This window comes from Serinus canaria, chromosome 23 (assembly GCF_022539315.1).
Source record: "Serinus canaria isolate serCan28SL12 chromosome 23, serCan2020, whole genome shotgun sequence".
Taxonomy (NCBI): Eukaryota; Metazoa; Chordata; class Aves; order Passeriformes; family Fringillidae; genus Serinus; species Serinus canaria.
Window position 1 is genome coordinate 5,111,668 of NC_066336.1, and position 18,894 is coordinate 5,130,561.

Genomic DNA, 18,894 nt, shown 5'->3' on the forward strand with positions numbered 1-18,894 from the left:
AGGCAAAGCCGAGCCAGGCATCCCAAATCCACCTGCACAAAGCTCCCCCCGTCCCTCAGTGCCTCACAAGAGCTTGGGGTTGCCCTCACAGTTTTGGCTTTGCTGTGGACACCCCGCCCTCCCAGGGCTGCACGGACACACCTGGGCTTTCCCTGGTGCACCTCACGCTGGAATCTGGGCTGGAATTGGATTTATTTTTCTTTTTTTTTCCCCTCCATCAAGCATCTGGTGGAAGATCACAGCAGGGTTAGGGATGGGCTGGGGGAAGGCACTCCAGGGAAGCAGGATCGCTCTGCCGAGGGCCATCCACCCCTTAAACGCACACCCAGAGCAGGGATGCTGCCCCGGGGCCCACGGACATTCCTTGGCTATATTTGGTGATGGATGGAGAATTTGCTGCTTCCCCTGAGTCCATCTGTTCCCCTGACCGGCAGGGAGGAGCTGCAGTGTCGCTGCTCGGATGGAGCCGGTACTTCAGCAGCCATAAATCTCCTCTGCTGAGCCTGTGCTGCCTCCCACCTGTTGGCTGGGAGAAGATCAAGCTGACAAAAGTCTCCTGCCAAGCTGTATTTTTATCCAGGGCTCCATCACGAGCCCAGGTGCCCCACAAAAGCTGCTCACGAAGCACAGGGAGGTGGTTGTACCACAGCACATCCCACCCCTGGAATCCCACCTCTCCCACAGGTCTCCAGTCCCAAAGTAGGAGCTTGAATCACATTTTCTGAATTCTTTTAAACCCCCAAACCCCTTTTTCCTTCTTGTCACGCCTGCCCCATCACCATAAAACCTGGGAGGTCCCAAAGCAGGGAGCTCAGAGCCCTCACTGTGAGAACAGAGGGAGCAGGGCTGGGACCAGCACGGTTTATTATGGAAAAACAGCCCGAGGGATCCCATTTACATGGCAGAAAAAAAACCACCGGAGGACAATGAAGTGAAATCCACAGCAACAACACACAGCAGGAAAAGTCCACTTGTCAGCCAGGCCAGCAGGAGGGGCAGGAGCCCGTGGGAGAAGTGCCCATCCCAGGGGATGACCCCAGGGACACTCCCCAGCCCCAGGGGACCTGAGGGAGGCACGCAAGCAGCAAGTCCTTGTCTTCCACTTGGAGTGATGGAGGAGGAAAAATAAAAAACAAAACCAGAGGCAGCCACGTGGATAAAAGCAAAAGGAGCAGCCACGGTGGGAATGGAAAATCCTTCCTGCTCAGGGAGGATTTGGGGAGGTCTGGCTCACCTGGGGACCATTTCCTGAGCCCCACACCTCCCAGGGAGCCCCTAAGCTGCTCTGGCAGCAGGAGGACCCAAAGCAGGGTCACTAAAACCCTGTCCCCATCTTGCACCCTGTGCACCTCAGGGCCTGGAGAGGCAGCAGGAATCTGCTCAAATCCAGGGTTCTACCCCAAAACCACAACCCACTGCTTCCCTGGGCATCCATCTCCTCCTGCCAGCAGCAGCATCACCTCTGGATCATGCCATGGACACATCCCTGTGTCCCCAGTCCCCCTGGCACCCTGCCCTGTTCCCCAGGGCTGGCTGACAATTCCTCTCCCCTGCACAAGCTGGGCTTGGCTGGGCTTCCACCATCTTCAGGAAACACCTTGGAAATGTTTACTGGCTGTGCTCCCCCTCCCAGCTGCCAGAAAGGGCTCCAAGATCCAGTTCAGATCCCAAAATCTCGGGTTCACATTCAAAAAGACGAGACCTTGCCATAAACCTGAGTGCTGGCGGATGTGACACTCAGAAACTCATTCCTCCCAAGACTTTTCGTTTGTTTGTTTGGATTTTAGACCTTCCCCCGAGGGGTTTGTCACCCAGATGTGACAGTCAACAGTCTGCCAAAGAATTTTTTTGGGGTGGGGGGGAAAAAGTGCAATTAGCTTTTCACTGCTGGAGCAGGATTTAGTGCAAATTTAGTGAAAACTCTCCCAGCCACTGAAGGCATCCCCAGCTTGGTTATTTACATATCCCTCCAAAGGGGGATAACTCCAGCTCCTCCAGCCTCACTGCTTGAGCTGAAACTTCCCTGGAAAGAGCCAGACACACAACTTGGAAAATTTCAGCCCATGGAATTTGTAGAAAACTGTCTGATAATATTGAGCACCCTTCCTGCTCAGCCGTGCAAAAAAAAAAAAATAATGGAGGGAAAGAAAAACCCACAAGGAAGAAATAATCTTTAAATTCTCCTCCCGAGAGTCTCCTTTGGGACGGGGCTTTGAGCAGAAATGTCAGTGTGATTTTCACACCAGCTTCTCTCCCATTGATTTCCCATCCTGTGTTTCAATCAGAGGTTTGGCTCTCTCACAGCATCGCTGACAGAGGGGGCTATTTCAGGAAACACCAGAGGTTTTAAAAGGCTGGGGAGAAAAAGATTATCAACTCAGATGGGCTCAGCCTAGAAAGGGAGGAAAAAATCCTTTAATTGAAATCCCCAGGCTGAAATTCTCTGCAGATTTACCTAAATGGACTAAAAATGATGTCCCTAATATATCAAGGCCTGCTTTTAACTCAATTCAAGCCCTGGGCATGTGTCTGCAGCCCTCAGACAAGCTGGGCTCTGGATGCTCACTGAGATTATTAGTTTTAAGTGCTAAATCATGTAAGTGTGAAACCCAAATATAAAAACCTGGGCCAACAATACACCAGCCCAAAGCTCCAAGCAGGAAACAGGATTTTTTTGGTTTTTTTTTTTTAGTATGTTAAGTATTTGTTTCTATTTTTCCAAATTTAAGCTGGCAAAATCTTGGTGAAAGGACAGACAGTGAGTATTTTCTGGCTGGGGAGCAGCAGCTGGGGCTGTGGAGGAACAATATCACGGTTTAATTCCAGTTAAAAGGGACAACATTTTGTTTCAAAGCTGCTTGGAGGGTTTTTGAGTGCTCCCAATTTTCCAGCTCAGCCGAAACATTTGCTTGGGAGAGCCAGAAGGCTTTGGGAGTCACTGGGGCTTTTAAATAAATAGGTTAAACCTGCCTGGCACAAAGATTCCACACAGGGCAGACCCATCCTCGAGGGGTTTTGCCCGAAGCAAGTGCAGAGTGCACAGAGAAATTGGGAAAACACCTCCAGGCAAGGAGGAGCCCCCAGCCCCACCGGGAACAGCAACAAACAGAGGCACCAAGGACATTCCCCTCCTCTCTCCTGCCCCTGCCCGGGGGGGATGAGCCTGAACAAACACTCCCTGCCCGAGCAGGGAGCCTGGCCCAGGGGATGAGGTCCGTGCTGGGGTTTGGGGGATGCCCCCAACCCCGCTATTTGCTGTTTGGGGTCGGCCGCTCCTCCCGCGCCGGCCGCTTGTGCTTCTGAGCCACGCCGTAGGGGACGTGGGCGGCCACGGCGCCCATCTCCTGCGCTCCCTCCACGTGGAACATCTGGTCATCAAAGAAGATGTGGGGCCTGATCTTCCTGAGCAGGGGGCCCTTGGGAGCCCCGGCCAGGAACAGAGCCTCGTCCGTCTCCAGGCCCCAGCTGCGCAGAGTCTTTAGGGCGCGGGCGCCCGAGCTGGCCGCGCTGCGCGCCGTCACCAGGTACGTGCGGATGGGACACTCCAGCCTCAGCCCCTTGGAGTAGAACTTCTTCTGCAGCTTGCCCAGCGCCTCCAGGAAGCCCTTCAGGGGGCCCTGAGGGGGCAAGGAGAAATCTTCTGTCAGCCTTTCAGTGGCCAGCTTCTCGGCATCACCCTGTGAGCCGCCCCAAAAATGACCCCAAACCATCCCCTGTGCCCTACCCCACCTGGCACCCTGCTGTGGCTTGATCCCAGAGGCTGCCTCTCTCCCAGAGGCTTTTCCTGCCCTCAGCCCAGCTCTACCTGTGCCAGGGGCTTGTTCTCGTGAGCCTTCTCGTGCTCAAAGAACATGTCCAGGCCGTGAGCCTTCACGATCTGCTCCGACTCATCCGAGAAGAGCACGGCGTCCCCGTCGAACGCCACCCGCAGCTGCTTCTCTGACACCTCCAGGTCCCTGCTGGGGCTGAAGATGGTGGCTGCAGCGATCCCTGAGGATGAGGCAAGAGGTGGCAGTTATCCAGGATCCGTCCTCGTGGCTCAGCCACCGAGGAGCAGAGCAAAACACGGCGGGCTGGGAGCGAAACGCCGCGAGGAAACGCGCCCGGGAGCACCTGCAGCTTGGCCCCGAGAGCTTCCACGGCAAAAACAAACCCCCAGATGACAAATCACCCCTTTGCATACGAGAATTAAGGAGGAAAAACACCGCCTTAGCCTCGGGAGAGCTGTGGAGCTGGAGGAAAGGCTCATTTCTATGGAAACCGGAGGCTCTTTGGAGCATCAGAGATGTGGGGTGAGGCAAACCTTAAGCGGGCGTCGGATGAGGGACATGGATATTGGAGTTATCCTTCCTGGGATCAACCCCCTGAGGGCTCCAGGCTCCCCCCGCTGCCCCCCCCGAGCTGGACCCCAGACTCACCCTCTTCAATGGCCCCACTCACTTTCTCGGCGTCGGAGGAGAGGTAGAGGTTGGTGTGATAGGCCTTGAGGTAACAGATGGGGCTGTTCCCTCCCGTCATGCAGAACCTCTCGATGAACAGATCTGGGGGCAAGAGGGACCCTGAGTTGAGCCTGGCTGCCCCCCAAACCCAGCTTTGGTGCTGGAAGGGCTGGGGTTAATTTTAGTTCAGCAGGGCCAGCAGCCAGAGCTCCTCCCCACCATCCAGTTCTGCTCAACACCCAGAAAATCTGGGAGAAGTGGGAAAAATGGGAGAAAACATCTCCTCTTCTTGGTGCCCAGCACTGACAGCACCCAAAAGCCACCAAGGACAGCTGTGTGCCCATCTCACCGTAGTGGTTGATGCTGTTGATCAAGCGAACCCCAACCTGGGCGTGGTTGTTGGTCATGAGGACGATGTCGAAGAGCTCCTCGCTGTCGGGGTAGAGCTCACGGAGCTGAGCGTTCACTGCCTCCAGAGCCTGCAGCACCCCGGGGAGAGGGGGTGGGTGTCAGCCAGCCCCCCCCAGGCATGGCCCTGACCCCCTTCCCACCCAGCAAAACACTCCTGGTCACCAAATCCACAAATCTGACCAGCCCCAGGGGTGGAATTCACCCCTTCCCATCAACAAAACACTCCTGGTCACCAAATCCACAAATCTGACCAGCCCCAAGTGTGGAATTCACCCCTTCCCATCAACAAAACACTCCTGGTCACCAAATCCACAAATCTGACCAGCCCCAGGTGTGGAATTCACCCCTTCCCATCAACAAAACACTCCTGGTCACCAAATCCACAAATCTGACCAGCCCCAGGTGTGGAACTCACCCCTTCCCATCAACAAAACACTCCTGGTCACCAAAATCCCCACCTCAACTACACCCCGAGCCAAGCTGATATCAGCTGGGAAAAAAATAGATTCATTTTAGGGGGGGGAAACATTCCACCTAGCTACTCCTCTGTTTTCAAACACAAAAGGTTTGGAGTTATTAAATGAGGATAAATTAGCTCCAAGTTACAGATAAGTGTTTTTCAAGCAATCAGAAACAAGTCTTGCCCCACAGAGCTGATTAATCTATTTATTGAGAATGGGCTCCAGCACCCAAAACTGCACTAACTGCTACAGGAGTTGGCAAATAATTTTCAAGTTTGAAATGCCTCATTTCAACACGTCAGAATTAGAAATTGGCCGACTCGGGAGCGAGGCTAAACTCAGCCAATTTACAAGAATGAATAAATTGTAATAATAATAATAATAATTACAAAAAAAAAAAAAAGACAGTTCCCTAAAATGTGATCCAAGGAGACGATTTGTCCAATTCTTGGGCTCAGGATGGAAAATCCAGCCCTGGAAGCAGCACATCACTTGCTGGGAGGTTTATCTGCCCTCTGTTTGCTCCGTGGCTCGTGTCCATCCTGGCCCCACCTGAGCTCTGTCCCCTCTCCAGAATTTCGGGGGAGCTGTGGCTGCTCACCTTGACGAAGGGGAAGGCAGCCCCGGGGAGGAAGGGCTCGTTCTCGTGGTCCAGCTGGTATTTCACATAGGCCTCCACGCCCTGCTCCGTGTAGATCCTCTGCTCCTCCTCCATGCGGAACAGCGCCCGCGAGGACACGGCGATGGTGATGGCGTTCTCGGGTTTGGGCTGTGGGCACGGGGACAAACGAGGGAGGGGTAAATTAGGGAGAGAGCCCCCGGGTGGATCCCCCAGCATGAAAGGCCATGAGGAGGGTGACACCTCCAAAATGATTTGGAGAACGGCAGAGCGGCTGCATCCTAGTGCTTCAACAGACGAAGCCCTGATGCTCCATCCCCACACGCCTCAGATCCCGCTGCCAAGCCCTCCCGCTGCAAGCAGGCTCCCAGAACCCGTGCAGACCCCAGGAGGAGCTGCTGAAGGCCGTGCAGGAGGAATTTGTGTGGCTTTTCCCACCCCCCAGGCAGGAACGAGCCGCGCTCTGCGGCTGAGCCAGATCCGCATCCCGTGATGCCGTCCAGATGTGACAAACAGCCCGCGCCAGCTCAGCTCCTCCAAACACTTGATACAGTTATTGTGGGTGGAAACATGACAAACAGGTGGTGCAAGCAAGGATTTATGAGTCATTATTATTGATGTTCGAGGGCTCCATCCAAAACCCAAATCCAAAACCTCCTCCAGCTGAAGCCAACGAGGCGCCTCCAGAGGGGCTTGGCAGGGACAGAGGGGACAGGGGGAAAGTCAAGCTCATCTTGACCCTCACCCTCCTCCCTCTCTCCCCTTGCAGGGCAGGGAGGGCGTTAATCCCCATCACTCACTTGCAAGCACAAAAATAAGTTAATTACCCATGGCCAGAGAGAAATCTTGGCTGCCAGGACAGCAGATCCCACAGAGGGACAGTGGCACAGGGAGTCCTGTCCCCTACAGAGGAGTCCTGTGAGCAGGACAGGGCCTGGGGGCTCTCTGAGAAATCCTGGCTGTGAGCACTGCAGGAACACCTCACCCCCTGCTCCTCTGGGTCTTCCAGGATCCTCTGGGCCACGTTCTGCATGAGTAATCCTCTGGCAATGCCATTTGCTCAGGGTGGAGGGTGCCTCTTCCAGGTGCTCCAAAGTTCAAGCTCCCACCCTGCCCGGGGCTGAACTCTGCAGGAGCAGCAGCCTGGCAAGGCCAGGGTGCCCCATCCACACTGGCACTCGCTCCCTGCAGGGCTGGGCTCGCCCTGGGGCTCGCTCTGCCCCCAGCCCCACCCTGGAATGAGTCAGTGGGAGCCTCCACGCCATTCCCAGCACCATCCCCACAGCAGGTCCGTCCCAGGCACCTCTCCAGAGGCAGCATCCACCCCCAAAATCCCCCAAATCCCCAGCAAAGCGATTAAACAGCGGGCGATTAGGACCAGACCCAGATTAGCTGGGGCTGAGAAGATCACAGGGATCCCTCTCCCAGAACATTTTCAGGGAATCAGGTCCTGTTTGGAAGTGACTCTTTTAGGAAAGCAGGGGAACAACCCCCAGGACAGGCAGGAGCTGACCCATGACACCAGCACTGCTCCAAGTGAGCCACAGCCAGGTCCCCGAGGAGTGTCAGCTATGAACTGGTCACAGGCCAAGCCCTGGCACTTCAGCTCATTAATTAATAACTCTGGCGTCATGGGCCATTTATTAGCTGCAAATATTAATAACTCTGAAAGGTCTTGGGACATCCGGCCATTAGCTGGAGTCCTGCTGCTCCAGCCTGCTCCCAGCTCCCTGCAGTGCTGGGTGGGCAGGAAAATCTTCCAGGTGTTTGCTCCCTGATCCTGGACCGGGGTCAGCCCTGCAGGGAGATTCCCAGGAGAGAAAACAGGTCAGCAGCCCAGATGGAACAGCACCGAGGCGTGTTCACAGGGTGAGAAGGATGTCTGGGGCCACAAGCCAAGCTGGGTGCCCTGAGGGAATTTCCATCTCCCTCTCCCCTCAGCGCACACCTTGCACAACAGCCCCGGCTGCTCAAGGTCCCTTCCCCGCCTCTGAAAGGCACCAGCCCTCGGGGAGGTTCATTCAAGAGGCAATAAACACAGCAATAAAAAATAACCCTCAGCTCCAGGCCCTGCCTCTGCCCCGGCGTGGGCAGCCGGAGCCCCAGGTGCCTGCGGGCAGGGAGCTCTGGGAATGGGAGCTGCCGGCTCCTGCCAAGGAAGATTTGCACCCCGTGGAGCACTCGGGGCAGGAAAGTCTCACCCGGGTGCTAAGGCAGCTCCCAGCCCTGCTGCTCCCTGGGAAATGCTGACATTTGGAAAACCAGGCGATTCTGCACTGCGAGGAGGGATCTGCATTTTGACATTTCTTTGAAGTGGAGGTTTAGTTTGGAAGCGTTCCCTCCTCAAGGTTGTTTGGATGCCTCTCCGTCCCCATTAGTGCTGCAGATGGTCATTGCAACGCTCAAAAATGAGCTCTAAAAAGCCTCAGGAACCACAGCACCTCAAACCCTCCATCTGAGTGCTGCTAGCAACACACCCAACCCCACTTTTGCCCAGAAATTGAGATGTTTCAAGGCAAACACTCTTCTTTTGTAACAGGAATTGTGTGCACGGGAGGGGTCCCACTCCCAGCCCTGGCTGGGGGGATTTGGTCTCACTGCCCCCATCCCACCACAGCCTCCTGCTCTGGCTGCCTCAGCCCTGGAGGCTTTGGACTGAATCACAAACTCTGTTTTCCCCTCAGAGCAGCATCCAAGGTCAGCCAAGGTCAGTGAAAGCTCATCCAACACAAGTCCAGGCTCTGCTCAGCCAAATCCAGCTGAATTTGCTGCCTGGGGGGTCCATGGTGAGCTCCTCTTCCTTCCCATGGGAAGGTCAGATCCAGCCCCTCCTGAACTCAAGCAAGAGATTAATGATGGGTTTAAGAGGAGAGTGAACAGGGTGGGGAAGGTCCCATCCCAATCCTGGGTCCATCCCTCGGGTCAGCCAAACAGGAGGGACAACCAGGGACGTGTCAGGGGAACACCAGCCACTGGCACAGCTCCAGGAGCTCCCAAACCCCACCTGAGAAGTGTAAGAAGGCTTTTCCAGCAGGCTCCAGCTCCAGTGAGTGCAACCCCCAGCCCAGCCCCCAAACCCCCCAGTTCTGGGGTGAAGGTGTTTTTCAGGAGTGACTGGAAACAGCCCAAATTTCCCCCTGCAGATCCAACAGCCTTTAAATCACTGCTCTAATCAGTAAATCCCCAGCAGCCCCCCAAGGATTAGAGGCAGACATTTGGAATTGCCACAGGCTGCCGGGATGGGCAGTGGGACTGTGTCATCCCACCCACGAGAGCCACAGGTGCCCACAGTGCCACCCAACCCCAGCAGCTCCACTGGAGGAGCCACAGTGGGGACCCCGTTCTGGACCCCTTGATCCTTTTGAGCTGCCTGGGGCTGGATCCAACTCCATCCTAAAATCCTGCAGGGATTCTGGGCACTCCCCTGGGTGCTGTAGAAGACCAAATTCTTGTGATTAATTCAATATCCAGAGGATTTTGGTCATGGAAGAAGAAGGGTTTGCTCCAGGGTCAAGTGTTGTCCCCACTCCAGCATCCCAAAAATCACCCATGGGTGAGATGGGTGGGTCCCAAAGGGTGCCCAGAGGAAGGCAGCCAGCAGAAAAGCAGCTCCCACTGGCCCGAGTCGGTGTCACCAGAGAGGCTGGGGACATTTCCAGCATTGCTGAAGGGTGACAGGTCTCATTGCTGACCTCCCTGGCAGGAGCAGCCGTGGGAAGAGCTGCGACCACTGCAAAGCAGGAATGCCCCATGGAGCCATTCCCCAGCCAGGAATGGCTTCCCAAAATCACCTTTTCTCCTGCTATACCACAGCTCTCTCCTGCTCCTGCAGGGCCAGGAGGACAGACAGACAGACAGACAGACCTGGCACCCCAAGGGCACAGACAGATGACACCAAACCCCATTTCCTGAAGGAGCCCTGGGCACCTTGCTGGGGATCAGATTAAAGTTCAGGGTGGTTTGGAGTTTTCCAAGAACATTATTTATACTGCAGAAAAGCGCCCTGCAGCCATCCATCACGGGCTGGCAGCTGCCTGGCTGGGTGAGGGCAGCTGAGCTGGCTGCCCACAGCCACAGGGCACCCAGGAGAGGGGCACAGAGCCTGGCATCATCCCCAGCCCCACAGGGCACAGGATGTGAGTGCCCAGATCTCGGCTTGCACAGCACACGGCTGCCCCCGTGCCTCAGTTTCCCCAGCGGTGCAGTTACTGGTCAGCTGCGAGGAGAGGAAGAGGAGGAGCCCGGGCTGGCATCCATGGGCAAAGCACGGCATGAAAGACAAGGAGCTGCATCCTGCCACCAAGCCAGGCTGTCCCTCTGCCCTGGGAAGGGCACAGGCAGCAGCAACGTGAGCTGGCAGCGGGTCCAGGACCGCGGGTGCCAGTCTGGTCCCCAGCAGGGAGGGCACCAGGGCTGCCCCTGGACGTGTCCCCTCGTGGAGAGCTCACACCCAGAGCTTTGCCAAGGAAGGTGCCACAGGAGGTGCCAGCTGCCACCGGGTCCAGCGCCTCTGCCAGAGCCAGGTTTTGGGGGTCCCACGGCCCCGAGGGTGGCTGTGGCTGTGCCTGGGGGGGGGCTCAGAGGCTGCAGGGACAGGCGGGCACAGCCCCCAGCCCTGCCAGCCCCGATCTCCCGCTGCCATTCCGTATTTAAAGCCGGCAGGCTCAGCCCTCGTTAGATAACACCGGCTGTCCCTCTAATCTCCGGGAGCAGCGAGGGGCAGCGACACCCCTGTGACACCCCCTGGCCCAGGGGCTCTGTCAGTGCCACCCCTCCTGTCCGTGCCAGGGCCTCCCGCCTTGGCGCAGGGGACAGGCAGCTCACGGGGCCCCTCTGCAAGGACAGCTCAGCCCAGGAGGGAGCCAGGAGCACCGCAGGGACCCGCGGGAGCCCAGAGAGACCGGGGGGATCCGGAGAGACCCCAGAAACCGAGGGATGCCGTGGAGGAGTGGGAGCACCTGGAGAGAGAGAGGGGGCATCCCCAAGGACCTGGATGGAGGCAGGGGGTCAGAGAAACACCAGAGACACCACGGGGGACCCCACAGGGCCTGGAGGAGACGGGGACCATGGAGACACTCGGGGGGACCCCCAAACACGTGGAGGAGATGGGGTTCCACGGGGGAATCCAGGGAAGATGAGAACCTGCAGGAGATGGGACACCCGGAGAGCACCGGCAGGAGACGGGGCCGGCGGGGCGGGGGTCGCGCCCGGGGGGAGGCAGGGAGCGCTGCGCGGGGGCTCTCACCGATTTGGGCTTCTTCTTGGGGGCGAGGTTGTCGTAGAAAGCCTTGGCTTCATCCCAGGGCCGGCCCGGAGCCCCGGCGGGGCCCGGCGGTTCCATAGCGCGGCGGCTCCGCGGCACCGGCGGCTCCGCTCCGTGCGCGGCGGCGGCTCCGCGCGTCCCGGGAGCTCCCGGAGCCGCGGCCGGCCCGGCGGAACGCGCTTTATATGGCATCCCATGAAGCTCCGGGGTTTCAGTCCACCGGGACACGGATTAACCTCTTCGGGACCGAGCGCTCCTCGCCGCCGCCGCGCTCCGCCCGGTGATACCGGGGAGCGGCGGAGAATTGAGGGGGAGCCCCCGCTCCGGGGCAGAGAACGGCCGGGAGCGAGGGGAAGGGGCAGGGGACAAAGGTGGCATCAGCAGAGCCGCGGGAGGACGCGGAGCGGGAGCGCTGGGGACGCTGCTCGGTGTCCGGTCACCGCTCCTGCTGTCCCCAGCCGCCGGTCTCGGGTTTGGCCATCCCCGGGAGCACGGGAAGGACACTCGGGGAGGGCGGTCAGTGCTGGGAACTGCGGAGGATGGAGCGGCCGGGGAGGACAGAGGGCTGGTGGGACCCTGCTCCGTGCCAGGGTGACCTGTGCCACTCTCTGGTTAATGGAATGAGTGCGGGTGTTAATTAAGGCTCTGTTCTCCTGGGAGCAGCCGCAGAGCCGCACTTTCAGCTCAGGTTAAAAATTCCACCGCAACCAGCAGACCCCCAGAAGCCCTTGGGGAGCAAGGGGTGCATCCCAGAGACCAAAGCCCAAGAGCCAGGAAAAGGGGCAAGGGATGGAGGATCTCACCTGGAACAGGGCAGCTCCTGGGGGGAGGTCACAGGACAGGGTTTAACCCCAATCCCTGCGCTCCAGGTAAAGAAAAACCCTCCCTACAGACAGCCTTGGAGACCCCCGTGGGGTCCATGAGACCAATCCAACACTGAGGAGAGCAGAGCAATGAGGAGAGCAGAGCCAGCTGTGTGCTGGTGAGCAGGGCTGGCACCAGGAACCCCAAACCCTTTGGGAATTCATCATTTCAGCCTCACAGGCTTCCTTCCCCCAGGGCCTTTGCAGCTCCCTGCTGGGAAACACCTGAGCTTCCTTCGGGGTGGCCCCCGGGGAAGCAGGAGCATGGAGGGCCCCGGGATCACCAGGCTATTCTTGGAGCTCTCTCTGGAGCTTTTGAGTTGCTGCCCTTTCAGGCAGCAGCCCTGGCACGTCCCCAGCTCCCCCAGGGTGGGAGAACCTGCCCTGTTCCCCCTTCCCCAGGCACTGCTGAGCTGCAAACTCACACGTGCTCCTGGAAAGCACAGCGGCCAAAGCCGAGGTGCAGAGCTCTCCCATCAGCAGCTCTCCTAAAAATACCCTCCCTGCCGTGCTTCTGGCACCCTCCCATCCCCGAGCTCCCGTGCTGGCTGCTGCAGGACACACCGAAGGCTGGGGGATTGCAGGATGGGGTGAGCTGGGAGCCAGCCCTGCCGGATTGATTCCAGAGAAGGATTGGAATTTGGTGAGAGCTCCTTAGCAACAGTCACTGTCTGTGCAGGCTGCTGAGGGAGAAGAAAGGCCAGAGGAAAATCTGTGCGGGGAAGATGGGGGTGGAGGAAAGAAGGACAAAGATGCACAGAGAGCAGGTCTCAGTTGATGGCAGATGGAGCCCAGGACAAAGCCACCAGCCCTGAGGGAAGGGCACAGCCAAGGACCAGCTCCTGGCTGACAAATGAAACCCATTTCCAGAAAGGTTTGGGGTCTGGGGCTCCCCACCCCAAAAGTGACATTCTCTTCCCCAGAGTTGCCTGCACGACTGAAGGGTTTCACTTCCACCCACCCTCAAGGCTCCCCAGCCCGAGCCCCACTGTGCTGTCCCCAAGGGTTTCTCCCCCCCTTGGGGCGTCACAGGCTCAGGTGAGACCCCTGACAAGTGCAAAGTTGTCACCTCACTGTCCCCAGCCAGCTGTGCCCCCCAATAAACCATCCAGAGGGGGACACCACGCACAGGGGACAGTTTATTTTTCCATTAAAAAAATAAGTAAGGACTTCACCATCTCCTAACAGACACCACAGCCACCAACACCACAATGTGCAGACTAAACATCAACCTGGGACGGGAGGAGTGGATGCAGCAGGCTGGGAGGGGGGAGGAAGGAGACACATTTGTTTGTTGTGGCCTCAGAGCCTTTCCAGGAGGCTCAGCAGGAACAGGACCCATCCACACCTCCCCACAGACCCCCATCCAGCAGCCAGCTGTCCCCACAGCAGTGCCACACACCCAGGAGCAGCACCAGGACCTGCCTTGCCTCCAGTCTGGGACTGCAGGCCTCACCTCCATTTCCAGGAGGGTCAGAAATGCCACAGAGCACCCAGGGCAGCTGGGGACATCACCCACCTGGTGGGATGGAAGGTGGCTGCTGGGATGGGACATCCAGGGCTGGCTTTGGACACTTCTGTTCTCTGTGAAGTGTCCTGACCAAGCCTGGCTGCTCCCAGCAGGAAAAACAGAGGTGGAAGAGCTAAAGCTGGTGCAAGACCCTGCCCTGGCCTCTCCAGGCAGCCTTCCAGGGAATTGCCAGCAAAGGAAGGACCAGGAGCAGGACTTGGGAATTTTCAGCCTCCCTGGAGACATCAGAAGCCAAGAAGTGGGGGGGAAACAGCAGAAAGGGGACAGAGCTGGTCTCAGGTAGGATCAGAGAACGGGGCAGGTGGAGCAGTGGGGGAAAGCAGGGAGAAAGCAGCAGGGATGTGGGAACAGCTGGCCCTGCTCAGCCAGGACACACCTGTGGCTGCAGGGATCCATCTCCAGGCTGGGAGAGGGCAGACAATGCTCAGAGCAAGCTCTGACCTCGGGGGTGTGGAACTGCCCAGGATGCAGCCGGAGCAGGGGCAGCAGGAGGGATGGAATGTGGCTCATGCCTGGGGCCAAATGGGAGGAAAAAACGGGGATTGAAATTGAAACCATCACAGGGGGCAGAGTTTGGCTGCAGCCAGTCCAGCCCTGAGTGCCAGGGCTCTATTTTTGCATGTCACACTGCAGGAGCAGGACGATGGAGGGGTCGCTCTTGGCGGCCTCCTTGAACTCCTCCAGGGAGATCTGGTCATCCTTGTCCTTGTCCATCTTTGTGAAGATCTTGTCCACTCGCTGCTGGGGTGTCAGCCCATCCTGGTTCATCCTCATCATGATCACAGTCCCCACCATCTTGTAAATGGCCTGGAGGAGGATGAGAGTGGGAATGAGAGGGAATGCTGGAAGGACACAAGACCCCAGGACAAGGCAGGGGAAGGGGACAGGATTGCTGCTCTGTTGGGACCCTGCTCTATCAGATCCTCATCGAGCACCTTTCAGACAAGGCTCTGGGTAGGACAACTCATTCTTTGGTGCTGAAAGGGACTCAATATCTGTGAAAAGCCTGGGAGAAGCAAACAATCCCTGCTGGTTTGAAGCACGGGTACCTCAATGATCTCCAGCATCTCCAGGCGCGTGATCTTCCCGTCCCCGTCCAGGTCGTACATCTCGAAGGCCCAGTTGAGCTTCTGCTCAAAGGTGCCCCTGGAGGTGACAGACAGGGCACAGATGAACTCCCTGAAGTCGATGGTGCCGTCCCCGTTCTTGTCGAAGGTGCGGAACGCGTGCTGGGCAAACTTGGAGGCGTCTCCATAGGGGAAGAACTGCGGGAAGGAGAGAAGAGGGATGGAAATGAGGAGGGGGGAACTGGGCATGGAGGCTGCTCCAGCCCCCCAGGCAGCACTCAGGCCCCCAGCTGGAGCCCACCTTGATGTAGAGCTGCTGGAACTCCTCCAGGTTGAGGATGCCGGTGGGGCAGTCCTTGAGGAAGCCCTTGTACCACTGCTTCAGCTCCTGCTCGCTGAACTCCGTGCTCCTCACCAGGTCATCCAGCATCTCCGGGGCCAGCTTGCTGCTGTGCTTGCCCATGGCTGCCCCTGGAAAGGAAAATCCACCCCAGACTGGAGAGGGATGGTCCTCCCAGGCCTTCATCCACCCTGGCTGATCCTGCATCCCTCTTCTCCTTGCTGGAGCTGATCCATCTGGCTGATGGGTGTCCATGAAGGACAGCAGTTGTGGCACTGGAAATGTGGCCGTGGCCTTTGCTGCTGGAGGTGTCCAGGAGCTGGCCCTGGGACAGCCATCACCCCATCCCCTGGGTTCATTTTGGGCTGAAGGAAAACGCTCAAAAAGCAACTGAAAATTCAGAACTCTTCCCGTGGCCTTTGCCAGAGCAGGATCATAGAATGCTAGAATGGTTTAGGCTGGAAGGGACCTCATTTAGCTCCAGCCACACTGCCACGGCAAGGAACACCTTCCACCAGCACTTCTCTAAGGATAGGACAACAAAGAATCTGCCATTTGGGCACATAAAAACCTCCCTGGCACCACAGGCCACGCAGCATCCAGCTGGCCACGGAGATGCCAATCCTCCTCCTTGGGGAGGACGGGTCTGTAAGGCTGCTTTTACTGCCTAGGGTCAGGGTTAGGGTTCCAGCTAGGGTTAGGGTTAACCACAATGCCCAGAGCTCCAGGGACACCACAGCTGTGAAAAGCATCCCAAGGGGAACCCAAAACTGCTACAACATGGCTGTTTCCGTGGCTTTTTCCTTGGAATTAGCCTTAACCCTAGGCTGCTTTTCCTGCCCTGGGTTAGGGTTACACCTAGGGTTAGCATCTCAGGAACCACAAAGCCCAGAGCTCCAGGCACACCAAAGGTTCCCAAGGGAAACCCAAAACTGCCTCACCATGGCTGCCTCCGTGGCTTTTTCCTTGGAAGCAGCCCCAGCCCGTGGTCTGCAGCAGCAGAGCCCTGGCAGGCCCTGGCTGTGTGGGCAGCGAGCGGAGCCGCTCCGATACGCGCCGTGCCCGCTCCCACGCAGCCTTGGCTGCCAGCGCCGCTCAGCCGGAGCAGCAGATGGTTCTCCGGGAGCTCCTGGAGCTTCTCTCTCCGTGAAGTTGAGGAGAAGTTCACCTGGAGCCCAACCAAGCACCGTGTCCCCCCAGGGATTGGATGCGCTGGCCCTGCGGGCTCGGGGCACACGGGGGGACCCTGGGGTGGGTGATGCGGGGTTCCTCGTGCTCCCAGCCAGCCCTGCTCCCAGCAAATCCCACAGGCAGCAGCTCCTTCCTGCCCCATCATCCCACCAGCATCTGTCACCGTCTGCCGCGGCAGCAGGAGCCCACCAGCCCTCGGCAGCCCAGGGAGTGTCCGGACACCCACAGAACACAACCCCAGTTTGTGGAGCTGAGCTCAGTGACCCCAGCCGGGCTCCACAAACCCTCCTGGCACTGTGGTCTGGCTCTGAAGTGCTGGCATTGATCATAAACCATGCCAGGCACTCCACATGGACATAACTGCCATGCTCCAAGTCCTCCCACGGCTGGAGGGTGCAGCCCCTCACCACAGCTCAGCCCTCAGTGGCCGGGACTCCAGAGCAGCATCCTGAGCTCCACAGCCCTCAAATCCCTTTTCCAAGCGGCACCCAGCCATGCCAGGGCAGGGAACAGAGCCCAGGAGGGAACCACACGCTCACCCCAAAGCACCAACTGATCAGCAGCTGCTGATCCCAAAACCGGACAGAGGGGTGGCACTACAGGTGTCCCCCCCAGCCTGCACCAGCACCCCTGGATGGCACCCCAGGGAGCAAGGATGGGGCCCGGGGGTGGCTGGGGGCTCGGGGATGCTCTCCCCACCCGCACTATGGGATGGCTCCGTGCCACCGGCCCCGACACCCGCAGGAAGAGGCTCCCGGGAGCAGCTCCCGGCACCTGCCCCGACGGCGGCTCCGCACCGGAGGGAGCCGAGTCCCGGCCCCGCGGGCGCGGCTCCAGCCCCGACGGCCCTTACCTGTGGTGCGGCGCGGGCAGGTGGCTGCTCAGCGGGGCCGGGCGGGGCGCGGAGCCGCTGCCGGTACCGGAGGGGCCGCGGTCCAGCCGCCGGCTCAGCCCGCGCCGCTCCCGCCCCTCTTGTAGCCGCGAGCCCCCCGCCCCCCCCGGCGGCGACGCTCGTCCATTGGCTGGGAGCGCTGTCAATCAGTCGGGAGGGGCCGCGGGGTGGGGGTCGAGGTGGGATACTGGGGGGTACTGGGATGCTGGGAGGGGAAATGGGGCCGGGATGCTGGGATCGGGGTGCGGGGGGATGTCGGCAGGGGGATCCCGGGGGTGCTGGCCCCTCACCGCCTGCACTGGGGACACTGGGACACGCCAGTGGCTCATCGCTTGGCACAGGCACGGCTGAAGCACAGAGGAAAGAGGGACAAGAAAACCACTTTGATCTCCAGAACCAAACGAGGAATGTTTCCATGGAGATCGCCGAGCGCTTTTCCCGGTGACCTTGGCGTCCTGCTGGGATCCCAGTGCCACTGGGCCTGTCCCAAGCTGCCCCTCTGCATCTGGTGGCCACTGGGCCTGGATGAAGTCTTTGGCCAGCCAGGGCTGCTCCCCATCCCATCCCATCCCACCCCATCCCATCACCAGGAGGGTGTGGGGTGCCATGGGGTGCTCAGCCCTTCTCCAAGGCACCTGCCCTCAGGTGCACCCACCTTCTCTGCAGGGGGGGCTGCAGGAAGCAGCAGAAGCTGCCCCAGCTGGAGGTGAGACAGGGCTGGGTTACAAAAACCACAAATATTTGCAGCAGTGGGGCTGAAGGGTTTCATCCTCCCCCACCCTGGGGGCAGGAGGGCTGGGACCCCCGCAGGGCTGGATGTGGCATCCTTGTGCCATGTCCCTGGCCAGGGCAGGACCTCACCTGGAATGAGGTGATTCTGCCCCACGGATTTTGGGTCACCTCCACAGCCTCTGCTGGGCACGGGACGTGGCTCGGTGTGGCCCCAAAGCCTCTCCGTGAGCGTCCCCGAGAGCCGAGGGGGGATGAGCCCCCCCGGCCCCGCTGGCGGTTCCTGGATGTGGAGTAGAGAAGACACCAATTAGCAGCTCTGCAAACCGCCCGTGCCCGGGGTGCTCCGGGGGACTGAAAAATTAATGAGGGCTTAATTGAAGCAGCGCAGGCTGCCAGGGCTGAGAGCGCCCCGGCTCAGCTCACGGGAAGGGGGAGCCGAAGGGGCTGGGAGAGGCAGGGGAGCCCCAGGTGACAGGGATGCCCTTGGGATGAGGATCAGGGTGACTCTGTGGTGCTGGGATGTCCTTTTTGGGGCCCTGACACCCCAAGTCGTGGTGCTGGGATGGTGCCTGGGGATCATGGAGGGTTGGCAGCACTGGCACAGCACCCACTGGAGCACCCAAACCGGGGCACCCCAAAACCTGCATGAGCCCAGGTTGGAATGGGATATTGGCCCTGGGTTTGCAGGGTGTCTGGGCGGGGGGACACCGCTGTGCAGGCAGCGCTGGCTCAGCCACAGCTTTTCCCTCCCCACTCCTGCAGCAGCATCCCCCAACACCCACCGCCGGGGCGCGGAGCTGCCAGGGCGCTGCCGATTCCTGAAAACCTCCCAATCCAGCGGCTCCGAGGAATGCAAAGGGCTGCAGCTTCCCCCAGCGGCTACAGGCTGCAGCAGCACGGCCCGGGGGGCTGCGCCCGATGGGGGCGACCCCGCAGCCCCCTCTGCCTCGGGCTGCTGCAACCCCCACAAACTGCGGGGGGCTTGGGGAGCAGGAATCACGGGTGGTCGTCCCAGAATCCCGACAGCTCCTGTCCCTCTGCACTGCTCGGGTCACCCAGCGGTGACACTGCCGGTGCTCCGGGCG

The 18,894-nt window shown here is 59.2% G+C and overlaps 2 protein-coding genes across 2 annotated transcripts; both read right to left on the bottom strand.

The window, feature by feature from the left end:
* Nucleotides 1-847: 847 nt before the first annotated feature.
* On the bottom strand, nucleotides 848-11,287 carry NT5C1A (5'-nucleotidase, cytosolic IA). The gene is made up of 6 exons (XM_030232699.2): nucleotides 11,176-11,287; nucleotides 5,913-6,080; nucleotides 4,789-4,918; nucleotides 4,419-4,541; nucleotides 3,806-3,990; nucleotides 848-3,617 (listed from the first exon to the last, which is right to left on the bottom strand). The coding sequence occupies exons 1-6, from the start codon at nucleotides 11,269-11,271 to the stop codon at nucleotides 3,249-3,251; spliced, it is 1,071 nt and encodes a 356-aa protein (XP_030088559.2). The 5' UTR covers nucleotides 11,272-11,287; the 3' UTR covers nucleotides 848-3,248.
* Nucleotides 11,288-13,774: 2,487 nt separating this feature from the next.
* On the bottom strand, nucleotides 13,775-15,117 carry HPCAL4 (hippocalcin like 4). Its single transcript, XM_009098578.4, has 3 exons — nucleotides 14,956-15,117; nucleotides 14,637-14,852; nucleotides 13,775-14,394 (listed from the first exon to the last, which is right to left on the bottom strand). The coding sequence occupies exons 1-3, from the start codon at nucleotides 15,115-15,117 to the stop codon at nucleotides 14,197-14,199; spliced, it is 576 nt and encodes a 191-aa protein (XP_009096826.1). The 3' UTR covers nucleotides 13,775-14,196.
* Nucleotides 15,118-18,894: the final 3,777 nt, after the last annotated feature.

Coding starts and splice junctions, on each gene's coding strand:
- NT5C1A (XM_030232699.2), bottom strand. CDS start 11,271: ATGGAACCGCCGGGCCCCGCCGGGGCTCCGGGCCGGCCCTGGGATGAA. Junction 4,919..5,912: donor CTGCCTTCCCCTTCGTCAAG/GTGAGCAGCCAC, acceptor GGGGTGCTGCAG/GCTCTGGAGGCAGTGAACGC. Junction 3,991..4,418: donor GAGTGGGGCCATTGAAGAGG/GTGAGTCTGGGG, acceptor CCTCATCCTCAG/GGATCGCTGCAGCCACCATC.
- HPCAL4 (XM_009098578.4), bottom strand. CDS start 15,117: ATGGGCAAGCACAGCAGCAAGCTGGCCCCGGAGATGCTGGATGACCTG. Junction 14,853..14,955: donor TCCAGCAGCTCTACATCAAG/GTGGGCTCCAGC, acceptor TCCTTCCCGCAG/TTCTTCCCCTATGGAGACGC. Junction 14,395..14,636: donor AGATGCTGGAGATCATTGAG/GTACCCGTGCTT, acceptor ATCCTCCTCCAG/GCCATTTACAAGATGGTGGG.